Source organism: Sceloporus occidentalis, unplaced genomic scaffold (genome assembly GCF_023333645.1).
Source record: "Sceloporus occidentalis isolate IW3139 unplaced genomic scaffold, rSceOcc1.0.p SCAF_14, whole genome shotgun sequence".
NCBI classification, from domain to species: Eukaryota; Metazoa; Chordata; class Lepidosauria; order Squamata; family Phrynosomatidae; genus Sceloporus; species Sceloporus occidentalis.
In genome coordinates this window covers 10,009,508-10,029,607 of record NW_028316994.1, presented here as the reverse complement: position 1 = coordinate 10,029,607, position 20,100 = coordinate 10,009,508, and the positions used below count along the sequence as shown (strand labels likewise).

Sequence of the window (20,100 nt, the reverse complement as noted above, 5' to 3'; positions counted from 1 at the left end):
TAATTATGCTATGTGCATATATGTATGCTCACACAGAGTATTGTATTTATTGATGAGGATTGTTTTACATTTTTCAAGCTTTCCTAAAAGCAGTACATATATCCCAAGGTTTCTGCTTAATATGGAAGCTTTGTGTGTTCTCTGAAATTAATAACTTTTGTTCACATCTTGTCCAGCCATATCTTTTGGATTACACACTGGCTGCACCTGGACTGCGGAAATAATGCAATTTGTCACTGCTTTTAAATGCCATGGCTCAATGCTGTGGAATCCTGGCATTTGTAGTTTGCTGTGGCACCAGAGCTCTCTGACAGGGAAGGCTAAATATCTCACAAAACTACAAATCCCAGAATTCCATAGATTGAGCCATGGTAGCTAAAGCAGTGTCAAACCGCATTATTTCTGCACTTCAGATTCAGCCTCTGAAGTTGGTTGACCACACGTGCCCCTGGTTTTAATCTGTTAAATATTAGAGACGATGTAGGAATGACATTAGCACCCTGTGTAAAAACTTTTTGCCAAAGCCAAATTATGCATACCAACCATGTGAACAGCATTCACTTTATTTCTGTGACATATACACATTGTTTTTATGGAGAATAGAAATCTCTATGCAATAAAGCATCTATTTTTATGTTTAATGTGCATACCAATTAACGGGTGAAATTGAGACCTCTGGGACAACACAAAAACTGTCTAGTCTGTTCTGGCATAAAAATTTGTGAGATGCACCCCAGCAACTTTCTGCAGCCTTCTACAGCAAACTATATAGGAAAGGGGATGGATTATGTTTTAGAGAAAAAACAATCAAGCATGGAAAAGGGATTTTTCGAGGCTCCCAGAAACTCTCATCCACCATGGGCACTTTTTCAAACTGCTCTTAAAAATCCACATTTGAACATAACTGGGTTTTGTGTGTGTGTGTGTGCGAAAGAGAAAGCACTAGCCAGTCCATCAGGGGGCTTTTGATGTTACAGGATCTGCTTTGCCTTTACGTTGTAGCAAGGCGCCCACATATTTTGGTGTCTCAGGGACATAATCCAAACAGTAGGGTCCACCTAGGTAGTTGCCACAGACCAGGTGGTATTGGAAATTTAGGTTCCCATGTGTAAAGTAACAGACTTCACTCTGTGGTTTCCCAGCCTGCAGCGTTTTCTCACATGATCCCAAAAGATCATCATCGTATCTATTGTCTTCATCCCAGACTTGTACTTTAACCTTGCTATTCTCCCCCAAGACTTGAATGATCCCAAAATCCAAGTGGACGTTCCATACTGGGTTGTTGTTGTTCCAAATGGTAGATGTTTGACTCTGCTTTCCTTGGTAGAACACCTTAACGTAGGCATCAGTATGGGTGAAGTGATCTCCCCAGAGGTTGTGGGCACGTTGAATTGTCACCGTCAGCTTGCCTTGGCCCCATTTCCTTGAGCAGCACATGGAGTTGGTGAGGCCATTGCTGTGGCACACACAGGAGCATGGGTCCCGAGGGCTGCGGGTAGTTCCTGGCGGGCAAGGATGGGTACAGTTCCTCCACAAAGCTCTCTCTTTCACATACTCACTCACTGCCTTCTGCAAAGCTTCCCTCTTGTTGCCCTTGGGCACCAAGGTATGGATGGGTGCCAGAGAGTAGGAGAGCATGTCAGGCAGAGACTTCAGCCCTTCCAACCACTCTTTGAAGGCCTCTGCATTCTGACCATCAGAGAAGAGCAAGTCAGTGTGACTGCTGCCACCCACAATTTCTGTCTGCCGCTCACGATATGTCTTGTGGAAGCTGCCCTTGAAATTGCGTTTCTTCTTCAGCTCTTCACATGTCTTGTAGGAGGCATCCACCTTCACTTTGCCAACACCAATACTGGCAGATGCCTCAAGACTCAGGCAGTCTTTGACCTCATCAGCGGTCACCTCGTCCAGCACCGACTCACACACTCGCATCGCTGTCACATCCTTCATGCGCCCCCCCAAATGAAGGTGTGTGATCAAATGAGTCCCATAGGTTCCAATCAGCTGGTAATATTCCAGGCGGGTGGTATGTTGGTATTTATTTGGGAGATTCTTCAGGGCATGTTTGAAATGCTCAGTGAGGCGCCAATGGTGGCCAATGCGGAAACTGTGCAAGGGGGGAAAAACAAGACCATCCAGAGAGCCAGATCAGTATTAAGAGATGTGGTTTTCAATTAGATCAAGGAAAAAGCAGCTTTGGTAATACTTATTGCATAACGACACCTCCGACTTGTGGCTGCTGTGTCCCTTTTCATTGGTGGAAAGAAACCTGTCAATGACCTCCCTATCATGCAAGTTCCCAGATGTGAAGTGTCGCTGCCGGGTTGTGACATTGACAGTCACATAGTATTAGTGTCCCCACCTCCCACTTGCTATTCCCAAGCAGATTCCCTTTATCTATTTATTTTCTATTTATTAATTTTTTAAATTAAGTTGTAGTAGCAGAGCTCCAGAGTGGTGGTAAAAAATGAAAAATGAAAATAAAATAACCAAAAGGCATGCTACACAGGGCATGGGGTAGGAAAGTCAGGAATCCAGTGCAATGGGGGCAGCAACCTCAGTCATATGATTGAGAAAGTGATGGCTGCTCTGAAAGTGGTATGTTTGTATTTTTTTAAAAAATGATGTGATTGCTAAAGAGCGGGGCTCATGTGGTAATGTCCTTAGAATGTCTATTATGAAAGTTCCCTCACCATTCTTTTTTGGAGTTATCAAAGCATTATGGTTTTTTGAGTAATGCTTTGAGTAAAGCGTAAGAACCACTTGTGGAATGAGATAACAGATCTAATTAGGCAAGGCATCTGCTTCTGTTGTTGGAACAGCTAGATACCTCTGAGCAATTCATAAGCAAAGCCTAACATAGATAGGCATTGGCTGCAATGGGTAATCAGTAATATACTGCCTTTGGCTAAGGAGGTTCCACTTCCAGGTATCTTGGCTAATAGATTTTGATCAATAGCTCCTCTAATTTTTGTTAAGTACTGTATTTAAAACTGCCATTCTGTTACCATTATATCCAGGATTGTGTCCCACAAATCTGCTGGGCTCCTGAGAACAGCCAAATCAACGAGAAACTTACTTTAATATTTAAAATAGAAAAAGAAATATAATATCTAATTCAAGTTTAGAGGCCAGACTATCCCCCATTCCACCAAAAAAGATGTTAAACATCAGTGAGTTAAATATTTAATCCTAGGCTACAGGACAAAAAACAAAAACCCCTTACCATAACCTGGAAATGTACTCTCGTAAGGAAGAGAGTAATTCTCCTTACTCATCTGCTGATGAGGGTAACAATTCATGGACACTTAAATAGATACTTGGAGTCAGTGTCAAAGTTCTAGACCTTTCTCTGTGTTACGAGGAAAGAAATAGTATGTAGGGAGGTCTTGTAGCACTTTTGAGACTAACTGAAATAAAGAAGTTGGTAGCATGAGCTTTCATAGACTTCAGTCTACTTCCTCTGGTGCATATAGTGTGAGTGGAGTTTTCCACTCCACTATATGCACCTGAAGAAGTAGACTTCAATCTACGAAAGCTCATGCTGCCAACTTCTTTATTTCAATCAGTCACAAAGGTGCTACAAGATCTCTCTGCATACTGATTCTACAGACTAACATTGCTATATCTTTGAATTTTACTACTGAAGAAAGAAGGAATTGGTTTTCCAGCTGTTTTATTCAGGTTCCACTAAGAAACATGACAGCTTTCAGCTGGCTATAGCCCTACAGGATCTCCAACCAACTCCCCATTGCCCCACAATTTTCCCCACATCACGGCTTCATTACCTGTAGTAGGAGCAAGATATCTCATGGCTAACAAAAGTGTACTTGTCCTGTGAACTCTTTTGTACACTGAAATCCGCCATCTTGGAATGTGAGCCTACCAATGCCACCTGAACATTTGCCTGTGGCTTCAACTGCACATCCAACCCAACCTTCCAATCATTTTGCACAACTGATCCTGCCTCCTGGACCACAGAAATGCCAGACTCCAGTAAAGAGGTGCGTACATTCCTCCGACATGTAACTTTAGCTTCCCAGTCAGCAATGGCCAGAGGAAGCCTCTGGAGTGGCTTCCCTTCCAGTAACGGATTTTGGCACAAGGTGCATGTTCCATCTGCTTTCTCCCAATGATTCATATCCAACACTTTGGCCTTCATCCTCTCTAGCTTTGTGATGTCAAACCCCGCACCAGCCAAGCTGTAGCCTGGCACAAAATCCTTGTGATCTTGGCATTGATCAGGTGTGGCTGTTTGGCATTGCGGAGAGACGTGGGTGTAAAAGAGGAGAAAGAGAAGATGCACAAAAGCAGCAGAGGTAGGGTTCACTTTGAGCATGGCTGACCCTGCATGAAAAACAGAAAGGAATGGTTAATATGCAACCCTACTGAGAGACTGGATCTATACTCTGCCTATCTCTCAAATAATGAAACTAGAGGTATCTAAAATCAATAACTAAACTGAGACTGTTATACAGTCAGCCCTACGTATCCACGGATTCTTTATCTGTGGATTCAGGCATTCACAATAAGTATAAATTCCAAATAGCAAACCTTGATTTTGTCATTTTATATAAAGGATACTATTTTACGATACCATTGTATTTAATGGGACTTGAACATCCATGGATTTTGGTATCCACGGGGAGTCCTTGAACCATACCTAGTGGATAACAAGGGCCCACTGTACTTGGGCATGTCATGAGAAAACATGGCTCACTAGAAAAGACAGTTAAAACATTACTGTTGTTAATTTTCATAAAGTTACCAAGTCAATTTTGACTTACTGATGACTATATGAATGAGAGACCTCCAAGTTACCCAGCCTGCTCAGGTCTTGCAGACTCAGGGTCATGGCTTTCTTGATTGAGTTTATCCATCTGGTATGGGGTCTTCCTCTTTTCTTTCTCCTTACCAAGCTTTATTGTCTTTTGGCCACATCATGAGAAGGCATGATTCATTAGAAAAGACTACAATGCTAGGAAAGGTAGAAAGCAGCAGAAAGAGAGGAAGACTGCTTGCCAGATGGATAAAGTCAATCAGGGAGATCGTGGGCCTGAATCTGTCTCATCCACAGGGTCTCCATTAGTCGGAGTCGACTCAAAGCAGTTAACAACAAATGTCTGGCGATACCAGGTCTCACAGGCTGCCTTGCTCTGTTTTCAAAAGTGGCTAATGCCCTGATAGCCATCTTTTCCCCCCTCAAAGCCAGGAACCCTCCAAGCAATTTTGCTAGCTCTAATCTGCAACACTTCACACCACAATGAGTATGGTAAATATAAATAAATATAATAATTTTTGGAGCCACAGGACTCCTTATTGCATTTGATCTTTAAATTTTCACAGGACTATCCTGTCTCAACCACCCAGATTTTCACTGACTGTATTACTCATATTGCAAAAAGAATAATAATTTGAAGGAGAGAAGTAACTTTCTCTCTGTCTTTCTCTTTCACATATTCACCTTCATAGGCCATGTGGTTGGGGACAGTTTCCTGACACATGCTTGCTGCAGAAGTACAGGTGTGTACCTTCCTTTCAAACTGGATTTACAAACCAGAGACCACACATCTACCTCATGAAATTGCCATACAACCGAGTTTCCTAGATTTCAAGGTGCAGACTTTCCCGTGGAAGTGTTAGGTGATTTGCAAACTCACAATACACTGTGCACAGTTTTTTAAAAATGGTTTGTCATGCTCACAAGCAGAGAATTCTGTGCCCTTCAACGTTTCACCAAAGACAATAGAAGTATGTTTGTAGCATCCCAATTCTCATACTAAAAAGGGGCTTTTTATCCCACCAACCCACAAGCACCCCATCACACAATATTAAATTCACGTTAGATGATGGGCGAAGCACATAATTCTTGGGAATAATTTTATTTAAATTATCTATTCTTATCAGTAAATAGCTTTCTTTTAAAAATGGAAGAATCTTGCCTTTTTCTGTCTAATAGAACATAGATGAATTTTAAAAAGCTCCAAAAGCAATTCAAAGGATCAGGGTCATTGGTTAAAAGCAGAGTTCAGCAGCACATTGGATGTGAAATGGCAGGTTGTCCATTGAATGGACCCTTAATGTCCATGGATATCATGTGAAGTCGAAGGCTTTCATGGCTGACATCCATAGATTTTGGTGGGTTTTTCAGGCTATGTGGCCATGTTCTAGAAGAGTTTATTCCTGACGTTTTGCCAGCATCTGTAGCTCGCATCTCTGAAGATGCCAGCCACAGATGCTGGCGAAATGTCAGGAATAAACTCTTCTAGAACATGGTCACATAGCCTGAAAAACCCACTAAAATCTATCCATGGATATCAGTTTATCCATTTGCGCATTGAAAAAAAGATGCACCTACTACCAATATCCTGAAAGTTTTAACTCAGGGTGGACAAAATAGGACTGTGGGATGCACTTTTTGCACCTACAAATGAGATGTAGGGTCCCCTAACACTAACATATTTCACCTTCAAAATCAGAAGTGGACTTGCAACCATTACTGTTTTTATCCTGTTCATTTTTTTTGGCAGTCCTTGTACTCTACTCCTCAAGGGTCATGAGGCAGAAAATGGCAATTACCCCCACCCCAATTTATTTTCTGGAGAAAATGGAAAGAGTAATGAACTCTGAAGAACACACAGGTCTAGAATTTGCTTTTTTATATGGCTTTTCTTGCAAATGCCCCATAGCTCTAAAATGGAAATGAATTGACCAGACACAGAAATCATAAAATACAGATTAAAGGAATTTGGCTTTTTGAGAAGTGCGGCCATTCTTTAAAAACACAATTTAGTCCTAGTGCTTTAGGTTTTGGAGATTATTTTGAAAGATTGTGTTTAAAGGGATATTGATAGCAACTGAAATCCAAAGAAAGCTAGGGGATGAGCAGGATGTTTGTTCAGATGTGTGTAGGGTTTATTTACACTGCATAGTCATAGCAGTTTGATAGCACTTTTAATTGCAATGGCTGTGCTACAGAAGGCTGGAATTTGTAGTTTGATGTGGCATTAGAATGCTATAGTCCACTTCCCTCAAGTATAGCACTAGAATTCTGTGGGAAAGAATTTTAAGTCTCCCTATTCAAACTAGAAATCCTGGGATTCCCTAGGATGAAGCCATGGCAGTATAATTATAAATTTAGAGGTACATATAACAACTGTATAGCATGTCTACATTCTGTAAAGGAACCAATGTAGTGTACTGGTCTGAGTGTTGGACTGGGATTTTGAGAGACCAGGGGTTCAAATCCTTGCTGATCCATGGAAACTCACTGCATGACCTTGGGCAGGTCACACTTTGGATGCAACTACACTGTAGAAATAACGGAGTTTGACAGCACTTTAAGTGCTGCATCTTTGTCCTATGGAATCCAGGCATTTTGTAGTTTTACAAGGTATTTAGCCTTCTCTGCCAAAGAGTGCTGCTACCACACAAAGCTACAAATCCCAGGATTCTGCAAAATGGAGCCGTGGCCGTTAAAATGGTGCCTTAAGTTCATTATTTCTTCAGTTTAGATGTACCCTCTGTCATCCTTAATGTCAACAATGCCAAACATCCTCTGAACAAACCTTGCCAAGGAAGCTCTATGAGGATAGGGTTGCCATAGGTCAGCATTAACTGGAAGCACATAACCGCAGTCATAACAACAGCCTGTATCTGCATCCATAGCCTGATTACACTATCAGTCCCCTCCCCATTCCCACAAAGAAAATAATTGTTAACTAAACTCCAATATTTCTTTCATTCAACCCCGAGCTTGCATAAAGTTCAGACTGCATCCTTCTAAAATAGATCTCCCTGCATGTACATACCTTTATCAGCAGCAGGAGACAAGTAATGTTTCAGGCTCCGTGTGCATGCGTATTTGTATTATAGTTTAATAGATTCAAATGTGTACTGATTTTGTGTGGTGGACTCTGCCCCCCAGAGACAGGATGTCAAGGGGGCGGGGGGGGAAGAACCTTAACCTCAGAGGTAACATCATCATCCGTGATCAAAAGGAGCTTGAGAACTGGACAGAAGGTGTGATTCTGTGGTTTGCATTCATGATTAACACATTGGTGGGGATGTTTACTGGGTGATTACTGCAGTGGAAACATTACACATGGGGAGAAGAGCATCAACAGCCTGCATTTCTACTCATAGTTTACTTTTTTGTTGCATTGGTTTAGCCTCACATTTCCTTCAACAACAAAAAAGTGCAGGTCCAAAATATCTGGAGCATCCTAGGCTGCAGAAGGCTGCTCTAGGACTGACACCAAACTCATTCTATTCCCTTGTAACCTGAATCTGAGTGACAGAGCACCATGTGTTTTGTATATAAAAGTATATATGTATATTTTTCAATTTATATATAAATATATATTTATATAAGTTTATATTTGTATACATGTTCAATTCAGATGAGGGAAGATTGACTTGGTTAGAGTTTGAAACTGGAATTGGGGATTGTCCCTAAGAACTCCAGAATTGCATCTCATATTTCAGGGCTGCAAACTGTGCAGCTCTCCAGATGCTGGATTTCAACTCCCAACAGAGCTATCAAGCAGAGGCAAAGGTGATGATGTTGGAAACGTTGGTCCAATAACATTTGGCAGATTGTCATACAGTATTTACTGCATTTTTTACATACAAAGAGTCTTCACTTTATAATACTACATGTGGAATCACAGTGCTGTAACTGAAGTGTTGAAGGCCTCCAGGGCTGTCTATACTATTAGTTACAGAGCTCAAGTGGCACATATTCGGTTGAAAGCACAGAAGTTATCCAGATATTCCTCCTGGCCCAAGCCATTGCCTTGGTCAAAAGACAGAATTTTGTATGATGCCACATAGTCCTCCTTGCACCCCCAAGCTAGTTAGGGGCTCTCAGGTGAAATGGAGGGTGATGTCCTGTTCCCACCACTCCAGGACAACTCAATTGCATATCCTGTCACCTTCTCTACATTTGGGGCTGGTGGTGGAGGGAACATCTTGCCCTTTTCCACAGGTTGCAACATGTCTGGGGTCAACAGTGCTTTTGAACCATAGGCTCATAATTGACAGTGACAGGCTTCTTCTGTCCTCATTCTGAGGTGTTGGGTCTGATTGTCTTCACACTTCCCACCACAAGCAACATGAGAAATGGAGATGATGATCAACTATTCTGGTTATGACACAGGAGGGGAAAGGGTGGGATGCAAGGAGGCCAGAGAAACCACCCAGAAGGTGTCACTGGTTCGCACCCCATGAACAGGAGAGGTGAGGAAGGACCTCTTTGTAGGACCAAAGTCCAAATAACGGCAGTTTTGTTCTCTGCGTTTCAATAGCAGTTCAAAACCCAACAGAGTTTCAACCACCCCTAAATACTGAGACTATCTTCTTTCCGATAGATAGTAGGTACTGCATACACATGAAGGTGCTGAGGCTATCCATGCATGGGTCACTACCATCCGCAGCTATATCTTGGATAGTGTACCCAAGGGCTTCTAGGAGAGGAATGTGAGAAGTTACAGCCACAGAATTGGCTGGTTCATTCAGATCGATATAGGCTGTTTGGAGAACCAGCATGATGTAGCGGTTTGGGTGTGATTTCCCACTTGGTCGTGAAAACCCACTTGGTCACACTCTCTCATCCTCAGAAAACCCCTGTGATAAGTCCTCTTTATGGTTGCTATAAGTCAGAAACAACTTGAAGGCAAGCAACAGAATGTTCAGCTCTTACCCCCATCCCGAAACATATTGGACTCTTTTGCCCTTAAGGTTGCCAAGCCACAATGCTGCAATGACAGGTGTCAAAATGGGACAGGATTATCACAAACTCAACCGTTGAGGCCTGGCAACCCACTGCCTCTGTTGCCTTGTTGACTTCCTTCCTGACAACAATGTGAAGCCCCTGCACATCCACACCCTGTGCACAATTTTAGTTGCAGTCTTTTTCTTCATGGCTTCTTTTCTTTCTGCCACTGCTTCAATAGTCATGGTCTTTCTGGAATGCTATCTATTTTATACTATTCCATTTAATATTCTTTTTCTCCTCTTCCTCCATCACAAATCCTTCCCACATCTTAGGCTGAATCTGCACTGCAGAAATAAAGCAGTTTGACAGTGCTTTTATTATCATGGCTCAGTGCTATGGAATTCTGGTATCTTTAGTTTTGTGAGATAGCCTTCTCTGTCAGAAAGATCTGTGCCACAACAAACTACAAATCCCAGGACATAGGATGAAGCCCTGGCATTTAAAGTGTCAAACTACATTATTTCTGCACTCCAGATACAGCCTTAGACACTTGATTTCCCCAGAGCCATTTTCTGATCAATCCCTTCTCATTTCAGTGTATTTCCCTCAAGGTTGTTTTTCCATTTATTCTTTCAGGTTCCTTTTTCTCAGTTCACAGCTTAGGTGGGTAAATGTGCCCCTTCAGATATTATGGGCCTACAACTCTCATCCACTTTAACCAGCATAGCTAATGGTGAGATTCCAGATCTTCTTACATACCATCAGGCATATCTGTTATCTTGTATTACCATAACTTCTGGATATGTCCATTTAAAGAAAGTAATCCACCATGGTCAGCTCTGGAGTCTTCATTTCTGGCACCTCTATTTAAATGGACAATGTTTAGTTCTCATTTTATTTTAAACGGCAGTGTTTTGCTAACAATTTCAGGGGTTAAATTTGTGTGGCAAATATTGTCTGGTCAACTGGAATTTGACTCATGCCAAACTGACAGATCTGAAAACTGGTAAGGAAGCATTTTTATGGAAGGTGTGGGCCAATAATGGGATTGTTACCTTAAAACAGATATTTAGTGCTGCTGATGATTTTTTTCCCCTTTTTCAATTTTGCAAGAGCAATTTAAACTATCTCCATTAGCTAAATGACCATATCTATAACTGAAACATTCACTACAATCCATAGAATCATAGAATTGTAGAGTTGGAAGACACCACAAGGGCTATCCAGTCCAACCCCCTGCCATGCAGGAACTCTCAGTCAAAGCATCCCTGGCAGATGGCCATCCAGCCTCTGCTTAAAGACCTCCAAAGAAGGAGGCTCCATCACTCTACAAGGGAGTGCGTTCCACTGTTGAACAGCCCTTACTGTCAGGAAGTTCCTCCTAGCTTGCATCCATTGTTCCAGGTCCAGTTCTCTGGAGCAGCAGAAAACAAGCTTGCTCCCTCCTCATCCCTGATTTGATCCGTAAGCTTTAAGTTTTCCTTAATAGTAGACATTAACTGAGGCCAACCAAGTATCCAATCCTTAGTTTCACTACCATCCATGATCTGTTCCCAGCCATCCTTTCTGTGAGGTTTAAATGTCAGCGAGAATGTCAGGAAGGAAATGTCCTTCCTTCAAGACAATTTGGGCAGCAACTTAACCTGTAGAACTTCACAGCAGTGAAGGCAATCAATGTGAGAAGTTTCACCCCTATAACTGCAAGATCTAAGAACCAAAAGTATTCTGGTTGGTTATTTAAAGAAAAGTAGTAGGATTTCAAAGATGTTAAAGCAAAGATGGGCACATACAGGAAAGGAAAAGGACATAATTACTGAATATTGCCTTTGGCTTTATAAGAGGAATTGTAGATCAGATAGGGGGAAGGTCAGTTTCCCATAAAAGAAAACTGCAAGTCACACAAGACCTGACACATTTCTTTTTTCTAGGAAAAAAACACATTTTTTTAATTTCATTCTGTTCACACCAGATGCAGCATGAGACAGATTCAGAAAGACAATTGTCTCTATATGGGGGAGATGTATGGGGAAAGTCTTCCTATTCCCTCACCTCCCCCTCCCAATTTTACCCTTCTTCCCACCCTCTAAAATTAAATGCACACAGCATTCATTCTTTTAACTAACAGATCACAATAGATGCATGCTCAGCCTACTGCAGGAGGCATAATGGCCAGCAGGGGGCAGAAGCATGCGTGTGCAAGTGTACATGCGCACGTGCACACGCACACGCACAATCACACACCAAATACACACATTGCAGAATAGGATGGGGTGTCACTTTTTAAAAAGCATGATTTCCCCCACATCATTTATTTTTTTGGTCTGATGTGCGTGTGTGCTTGTGTGTCGTAGCCAACCAAGCAACCTGGGGGGCAGATTCAGAGGTGGGGCTTAGGAAGTGCATGTAGCCCCATTTCCTCTTCCTAAGAGAAGTACTAAAGGGGGCAGAAAGAGCCATACTCTCAGGGAGAGGCACCAATGGAGGGCTGCTCCACAGAACATGATGCAGGAGGTAAGGTCTGTAAAGACAGGCCATCATGGATAAGTGCCTCGAAATAGGCAAGTCACCTCAATGTCACTCAATCAAATGTAAAGGAAGAACAGATAGCAGGTGGGACTTAAGATGGTTCAGTAAGAGCTTCGGGGAGACAGTCTGATGGAGGCTCCTTGTCAACTTCCGCTTCGTCGTCATGAGGATGGTGGTGGATGTGTGCAGAGAGGAGTGGCTCATAGGTTGTGATAGTGGCCGTCACCACCGTATCATCAGAAGCCCTGTTTTCTATGGCTGTGTGGGTCTTGAGGTGCTTGCGCAGGTCAGACGCACCCAGGAAGGCTTTAGAGCAGTGAGGGCAGGCATGGGGCCGGACCCCCGAATGGATCCGCTCATGTTTACGCAGCCCAGCTCGGTCGGAGAAACCTTTGCCGCATTCTGGGCATGGAAAAGGACGCAGGCCAGGATGGAGCAGGCGCTCATGGCGGCGCAGCTCTTGGTTGGAGGGAAATGCCTCCCCACACTCTCCACAAGCAGGCACCACAGTGGCCACAATAATGGTTGACTGATCACTGCCCTCAGGGGGGTCTTGGGGTTGGCTGAGGGGTGTGGGCTTCTCACCATTATTCTCATTGCCATGGGTGCGCTCATGTTTCCTGAGGCTGGAGGAGACCACGAAGGCCTTGCCACAACGGCCACATTTGAAGGGTCGCTCACCAGAGTGGACGCGGTAGTGCTTGGTGAGGCTGGCCCGCTCGGCAAAGCTCTTGCCGCACTCCCCGCACTGGTGAGGGCGCTGCCCCGAGTGCACAAGCAGATGGCGCTTGAGATCCCATGAGGCCACAAAGCTCTTATCGCACTGGGAGCATTTGTGGGGCCGTTCGCCTGTGTGGATGCGCTGGTGCATGGCCAGGTCGGCTGGCTGGCGGAAGGCCTTGCCACACTTGTCGCAGGCATAGGGCTTGAGGCCCTGGTGTGCCCGCTGGTGTCGACGGAAACTGGAGGGGTCGCTGAACATGCGCCCACATTGCGGGCAGAGGAAAGGCTTCTCCCCTGAGTGGGTGCGCTGATGACTCTGGAAGGAGGAAAGCTGGGTGAAGCCTTTGCTACATAGGGTGCAACGATAGGGCTTGTGGGCGGCATGGATGCGCTGGTGGCAGGCAAGGGAAGAGGAACGGGAGAAGGCCTTCCCACAATCCTGACATAGAAAAGGCCTTTCACCAGTGTGAGAGCGCTCATGGTTCTTCAGATCTTTGAGCTCGGCATAGGTCTTGTGGCAAACCTCGCATTGGTAAGGACGCAGACCGGCGTGGGTGCGACGGTGCTTCCGGAAGACTGAAGGGTCAGCAAAGCGCTTGCCACACTCACCACAGGAGTAGGGCTTCTCCCCAGTGTGGGAGCGCTGGTGGATCTTCAGCTTGGAGAGGGTGCCATATCCTTTGTGACACTGCTGGCAACAGAAGGGCAGATCTCCCGTGTGCCGGGCCATGTGAACTCGGAGGCAGACGGGCTGCATGAAGGCCTTGCCACACTCGTGACACACAAATGGCTTCTCTCCACTGTGGCTGCGTCCGTGGTTCCGCAGCTCGGGGGCTGTTTTGTAGGCCTTGGCACACAGTTGGCACTGGTAGGGGCGTTCTGTCTGGTGGCTCAGCTGGTGCTTGCGGAGCTGACCACGGTCTGGAAATTCTTTCCTACAGCTGGTACATGTAAGTTTGCTAGCTAAGCCATCACCAGTATTGGCCCCGTGCGACTTCAAGTGACGCAACACTCGGGGGACACTTGGAAAGGTCTTGTTACATGTCAGACACTTATACCGCCGGCCTGATTGGATGTAGCCAGTATCCTCTTCCTCCTCCTCCTCCTCTTCTTCTAGCTTCACCTCCACACCAAACTCTTCTTCCTCTGCCTCAGCCATCTTGGGAGAGGGTACTGCCTGAAACAAAAATGGAAATCAACCTGACAAGGTTGTCCCACCATGGGAATGCTACTGCATCATGATTGGAACACTAGACTCAGAGTAAGAACTCGACAAATTATGCCATCGAGTTTCCCGCATTTGGGGAAATCGTAGGGGTCCGCACACCTAGAATGCAATGGATGGGCCTCACCCTGAGAAAACCTAAAGGCACCAGATCCCATCTGACCTTGGAAGCAAAGCAGGACCAGCCCTGGTTAGTACTTGGATGGGAGAGAGTGAGCCAACCGAGGGCTGCTCTGTGTATTACTTGGTAGTGGGAGTAATAATTGTTCTAATCTATGGAATTATATGTACATTGTGGATGGTGTGTGCTTGCATTATATTTTTGTTAGCACTGGAGAAATGTCTATGGCTGCTATCATATGCCCTCCAGACCTTTCAAAGCTGAGTTCCCAGCAGTCTTAGACAGAATGGCCAGCAGCCAAGGATGCTGATGGTAGAGTCTAAAAAATCTAGAGGGCAATACGTTGAGGAAGGCTGCTGTGTGATTTGTACTCCATCTTTTCTACAGGTTTCTATGAAATTGGGCAGGATGCATCTATCTACGACAGGTTACAGAATAAAGGGAAAAAAACATTTAAAATAAAAGACTCTGGCCCACAGTCTAAGAAAAGAATAAATAAATATATATCTGGCTTCCATAAAGCAGTTGCAAAATGGCTGTTGGTGGTACAGAAGCCAATAGTTAGTCTCTAGGAGAGGTAAGGTAGTATATAAGTATAGAGTTCAAAATCCAAGAGAGAAAGGGGGGGGGAGTCCTTCTTTCCATTCTGCAATAACAGGTTTGGCTTGCTTGCTATGTGTTTCGGTGATGCTCTTTGCAAAATGGTTTGGTTTAGGATCCAGGGGAAAGGCAGGGAAGGAGGTTATCTCCAGTGAGAGAAGGAAGCATAACAACTTTGGAAGCTGATAATATAAAATTATCCTGAGTTCTCTTTAACAGGGATTGTGGAAGTCACAAAGGGGATCCGAGATGTATTGCCCAAGAACAATTGTATTTGGCTTTGCATGAGCCGACAGTCTGGGATGTAAAATGGATGGCTTTAAGACCAAGCAAGGAAAACCAGCAGGGGCTGAAAGCACAGAAAGGAGTTTGTAGGGGAGGTGAAGGGTGAGAGGTGCTGCGTAAGAGAAAGCCCAAGATAAAGGCCTTTCCTCTCCTGTGCTGTCATTTAAGCTAAGGCTGGAATCCATTTCCAGGGCTGGTCCATGCGAACCTGCTGCAGAAAAGTCTCTGAGCATGTCTGGAGTGCCGGTTACACTGTGCAGGATCTTCGCCAGGTGCAAGACATCTGAGATTGGAAGAAAACAGCTTCTCTATCAGGCGAGTCAGCAACAACAACAACAACACTCCTGCTACAAAATGTCAGCTACATCCAAACCCCTAAGTGGAAAGATTCGACATGTTATACAATCCCGCCCAGAAAGATCCAGATGATTCACAGATCACAGATTTAGAGGAGGAAGGGAAATGGATCAAAATCAGATCCGGATCCGCAATTTTATTGAATTTGAGCATTCAACATCATTCTTAATTCTCAATTTTTGTTGCCAGGCAATTTTAGAGGGTGGGTTAGTACCGGTCCCAATTTCCTTTTCGGTTAAAATTTCAGATCTACCATCTATACAAGTAGTCCATGTTGCCGATTTGGAGAGGCAGAAGTTATGTAACATTCTGAACATGGTGAGATTAAACAATCTAGTCTAATAGTCTTAAAGTGTTTGGTGGGTTTTTTTTCCTTTTGAGGTACTGTAGATTATTATTTTATGATCTGTATAGCATGGAGAAGACAGAGAAATGTTGGACTAAAACCGAACTGGTCTCTAGTGAAACTGATCATCCATGGTCAGCGGTCTGGAAAAATAAAAGGAAAATCTACCTCCTCCTTGCAAAAATAGGTCTTCCTCAAATGGACATGCCTCCAAACTACCAGTGAATAAAATGCATGGTTTTTATAAAGCACTTGCAAAGGTATTCTTCTACTTCCTTTGATTTAAATGTTTTAAAAATTCAAATACCTAAAGAGACAAATGAAAGGTGTGTGTATCTTTTGTTCAAAGGGAGAACATTGCAGGGAGCCCATTGTGAACAGTGTTGGTGGGGAAAATTAAACCCTCTTGGCCTCTTTCAGCCCAAAAAATAAATTAAAATAAAAATCTCAGGAAAGTTTAAAGGAAGGCACCTTTCCTTTGATGAACTGCAATTTTAGTCCAGGAAAACTTTCATTGCAATAAACCTCTTTATTCCTCTTTAAGGCATCCCTCTCGACTCAAGAATCTTTACTGAAATTACAAATAAATGTTGGCTAATGTTATAAATTTTAATGGTTTTTATTTTAACAGGTTATATTTTAATGTATAACTGTTTTAACTATTTAAATGGTTTAATTATTTTTTTAAAAATTATATTTATATATTTTAATATTCTTGTACTGTATTTAATTGTATTGCTTTATACTTGTTATTCGTCGCCTTGAGTCACTAAGTTGGGAGAAAGGTCGGATATAAGAAAATAATAATAATAATAATAATAATAATAATAATAATTTTCTCCTTTTTTTGCAAAAAAAAAAGGTCTTTTTCTTGCAGCAATTCTCTTAAGGGGTGAATTTACTTTTCTTTTTTTCCCCTTTTTCCTTTATTTTTTAGTAACAGCAAGGCTAAAAAGGGTCCAAAGCAATTTCCATTGTGATTCATCTGTAAGTGGGGTTTTCATGTTATATATTGCATTTCACAGTTCCATATCACACATCATCCTTCATGCTCTTGATTATTGAATTTGCACATTATCATACAGGTGGGTTTTTTTTGTTTTTGTTTTTTTTTTTTTTTGCCCTGGAACAAATTCAGTCTCATAGCATTACCCACCATATCTCTAAGGGATGAAGATTTTCCTAGGCAGACAAAAACAAGCCTGGCACCAGGAGGGAGCAAAATGGCTGTCTCTAGGACCAAGGGACAAAAGGAAAAAGGAGGGAGAAAGAAAAAGAGACTAGCTTCTTCTTTTTCTTTTTTTGGTGGTTGCACAGGAATGAAAGATCTTATTGTCTGCAATGCTCCAGAAGCCAAAATCTAAAACATCCCAGTGATTTGCAATGGGGAGGTTAGCAATGCAGCTCTTTTGCGGCCCCAGAAAAGCAGCAAAGGCATCCTCTATGGAGCTTTCTGGCAAAATGGCTGTCTTTAGGACCAGGTTGCAAGGGTGCAAAGAGGAGGCATGCAAGGAGGGGGGATCCAGGGCTTTAGGGTGAGGCTTTGCCATGATCAGGACCATTCCCTAAAGCATGCAAAGAGGCCAGGCATGCAACCCCAGCTTTGCAAAGGCTGGCCCAAATTGCAATATTTTCTCCCCACTCTCCCTTTTCCTTACCTGCTCTCTCCTTTGTCTATGAGCTTTCTTCTTCTTGTTCTTCTGCAATTCCATGAGACAGAGAGCGCTAGGACCCAGGGGGAAGGGAAAAGGAAGTGGAGGCAGGAGATTTGGGATGTGTGTGTGTGTGTTAATTTTAAAGATCAGTCCAAGCCAGAAGCAATTAGTTAAGGTTGCAGTAATTCACTTTTCCTCCTCTGCCGGGGTTGCTTTGTTGCAGAGTCTGCAAAGAAGGGTTGCATTTTTGCAAAGGGAGCTGTAATAATATTAAAGGGGGGTGGAATAAAATAAGGAGGAAGACAGGAAGTGTGGCAGGATTGGAAGTGAGGTGGGGAAGGGTTTGCTGGTTGCACAAAGCGGAAGTATGGCATTGCTAGCAAAAACCACAGGGAAAAACTGGGCTTCTTGGGACCAGAAAGTACCCAGAGGTCCTCCATGCCAGCCTTCTGTCCAAGAGGAATTCCAAAATGCCCTCCCTTTTGAGCAGGACTAAGAAGCAGGAGTTTACATTTCTAGGAGTGTCTTGAGCTTTTCTTTGGGGATGCCTTACATTTTTTCCAGAATGTCCTACATTTTGCAGTGTCTTGCCCTCCTTTGTGGTGAGAACATCTGGTCACCCTGTTCAGAGGGAGTTTGCCATGGCCATCCTCTGGGTCTGAGAAAGTGTGACTTGCCCAAGTGGGTTTCATGCAGAGGGACCAGAAGTCCTTCTTTTCAGGACATGTTTCAGCCTTCTGTTCAGTAGGAATCCCAAAATGTCTTCCCTTTTAAGCATGACTAAGAAGCAGGGGTGTCTGTTTCTAGGAGTGTTTTGAGCTTCTCTGATCATGTCCTAAATTATTCTTCAGTGCCCTACATTGTGCGGTGCCTTGTCCTCCTTTGCGATTAGGACCTCTGGTAAGGGACCCTTGGCAATTATAGTGGTGTCAGATCACATTATTTCTACAAGGTAGATGCACCCTCAACTACTATAGGGAACAGTTTGGCTGAAGCACTGGGTGGGGTGGCATTTCTGAAAATATGTCAGTACAGGGGGATTTTTGTGCACATTTGATTTCTAATTTTCAGTGTGTTATACTTCCTAAATTAGTGTTTGGAAATGTTACCAGAGAGGAGGCACCCTACACATCTAGAATACCTCTAGCCAAGGAGTTTTCAAAAGAAGTAACTTTTCCAGACTGCTATTTACATGGAAAGAAGCCTCCCCCCCCTTTTTTTTTTTTGCCCAGGAACTTGGTGTAACTTTGTGCGTGTACCAAATGTTTACCACTTAAATACAATTTGTGTTCCTTTTCACCAGTAGACAAGAAGCCTTCCCCAAATGCCAGATGGCCAAGATGCAATACTTGTATTCATCTTTAAAGTGCCAAAGGACTCTTTGTGCACCTTCCCACTGGAGACCAAGTTGGCCGTCGGGTTTCGCTCACTGGATCACTCGTCTGTCACAGGGCAATTGGATATATAGGCCATGTTGTGGTGGTGGTGGTAGTTGTGTCCCTTCAAGTCATTCCTGACTTATGGCGATGCTAAGGCAAACCTATCGTAGAGTTTTCTTGACTAGATTTGTTCAGGGGTGTGTGTTTGCCTTTGTCTCCCTCTGAGGTTGAGTGTGTGACTTACCCAAAATCACCCACTGGGTTTCCATAGCCCAAGCAGGGATTCATATCCTGGTCTCTCAGTATCCTAACCCAACACTCAAACCACTACACCAGTGGTTCCCAACCTGTGGGTCGGGATTCCTTTGGGGGTCGAACAACCCTTTCACAGGGGTCGCCTAAAACCATCGGAAAACACGTATTTGCATGTAGCGATGAAAAATAATTGTATGGTTGGGGGTCACCGCAATATGAGGAACTGTATTAAAGGATTGTGGCATTAGGAAGGTTGGGAACCACTGCACTACACCATCCTGGCTCTACATGTTGTTAACTGTTCTTAAGTCAGCCTCAACTCATAGTGACCCTGTAGATGAGACATCTCCAAGACCCCCTGTGCTCCTCTGCTCTGCTTAGGTTTGCAAGCTCATGTCTGTGACCTCCCTGATTGAGTCTAGCCACCTGCTGTGCCATCTTCCTCTCTTTCTACCTCCCCCAAGCTTTCCTAACATTATTTTCTTTTCTACTGAGTCATGCCTTCTCATATCGTAGCCAAAATACGACAGCTTCAGTTTCTTTATCTTGGCTTCCAAGGAGATTTCAGGCTTGATCTAGGACCCATTTGTTTGTCTTTTTGGCTGTCTATGCTATCCTCAGCACTTTCCTTCAGCACTAAGGCGGGTTACAAACCGCCAAAAAATACGTATTGAATACGTATTAGGGTTAGAAAGGGGCGGTGCTTCCGCACCCCCCTAACCCTAATACATAGTCAATACGTACAATATGGCGGCGGCCGTGTGGAACGGCCGCCGCCATATTGACGTAACGGACGCTCTGCGTCCGCATGTGGCGCACCGGAAGTGACACCGCGAGTGCGCCCTTTGGCACTTGCGGCGCCTCTTCCGGGGCCCGAGAAGGAGCGCGATTTCCGCGCTCCTTCTCTGCA

The 20,100-nt window shown here is 43.8% G+C and overlaps 2 protein-coding genes across 3 annotated transcripts; both read right to left on the bottom strand.

Moving 5' to 3' along the window:
• Positions 1-549: 549 nt before the first annotated feature.
• LOC149303860 (perforin-1-like) lies at positions 550-17,637 on the bottom strand. Of its 2 annotated transcripts, none has more exons than XM_089480966.1 (3): positions 17,560-17,637; positions 3,789-4,347; positions 550-2,107 (listed from the first exon to the last, which is right to left on the bottom strand). In XM_089480966.1, the coding sequence occupies exons 2-3, from the start codon at positions 4,337-4,339 to the stop codon at positions 955-957; spliced, it is 1,704 nt and encodes a 567-aa protein (XP_089337092.1). In that variant the 5' UTR covers positions 4,340-4,347; positions 17,560-17,637; the 3' UTR covers positions 550-954. The 2 variants fall into 2 exon arrangements, with proteins under 2 accessions (XP_089337092.1, XP_089337091.1); XM_089480965.1 differs by lacking the exon at positions 17,560-17,637 and adding an exon at positions 7,812-7,851.
• Positions 11,584-17,815, bottom strand: LOC149303859 (uncharacterized). Its single transcript, XM_089480964.1, has 2 exons — positions 17,560-17,815; positions 11,584-14,144 (listed from the first exon to the last, which is right to left on the bottom strand). The coding sequence occupies exons 1-2, from the start codon at positions 17,611-17,613 to the stop codon at positions 12,336-12,338; spliced, it is 1,863 nt and encodes a 620-aa protein (XP_089337090.1). The 5' UTR covers positions 17,614-17,815; the 3' UTR covers positions 11,584-12,335.
• Positions 17,816-20,100: the final 2,285 nt, after the last annotated feature.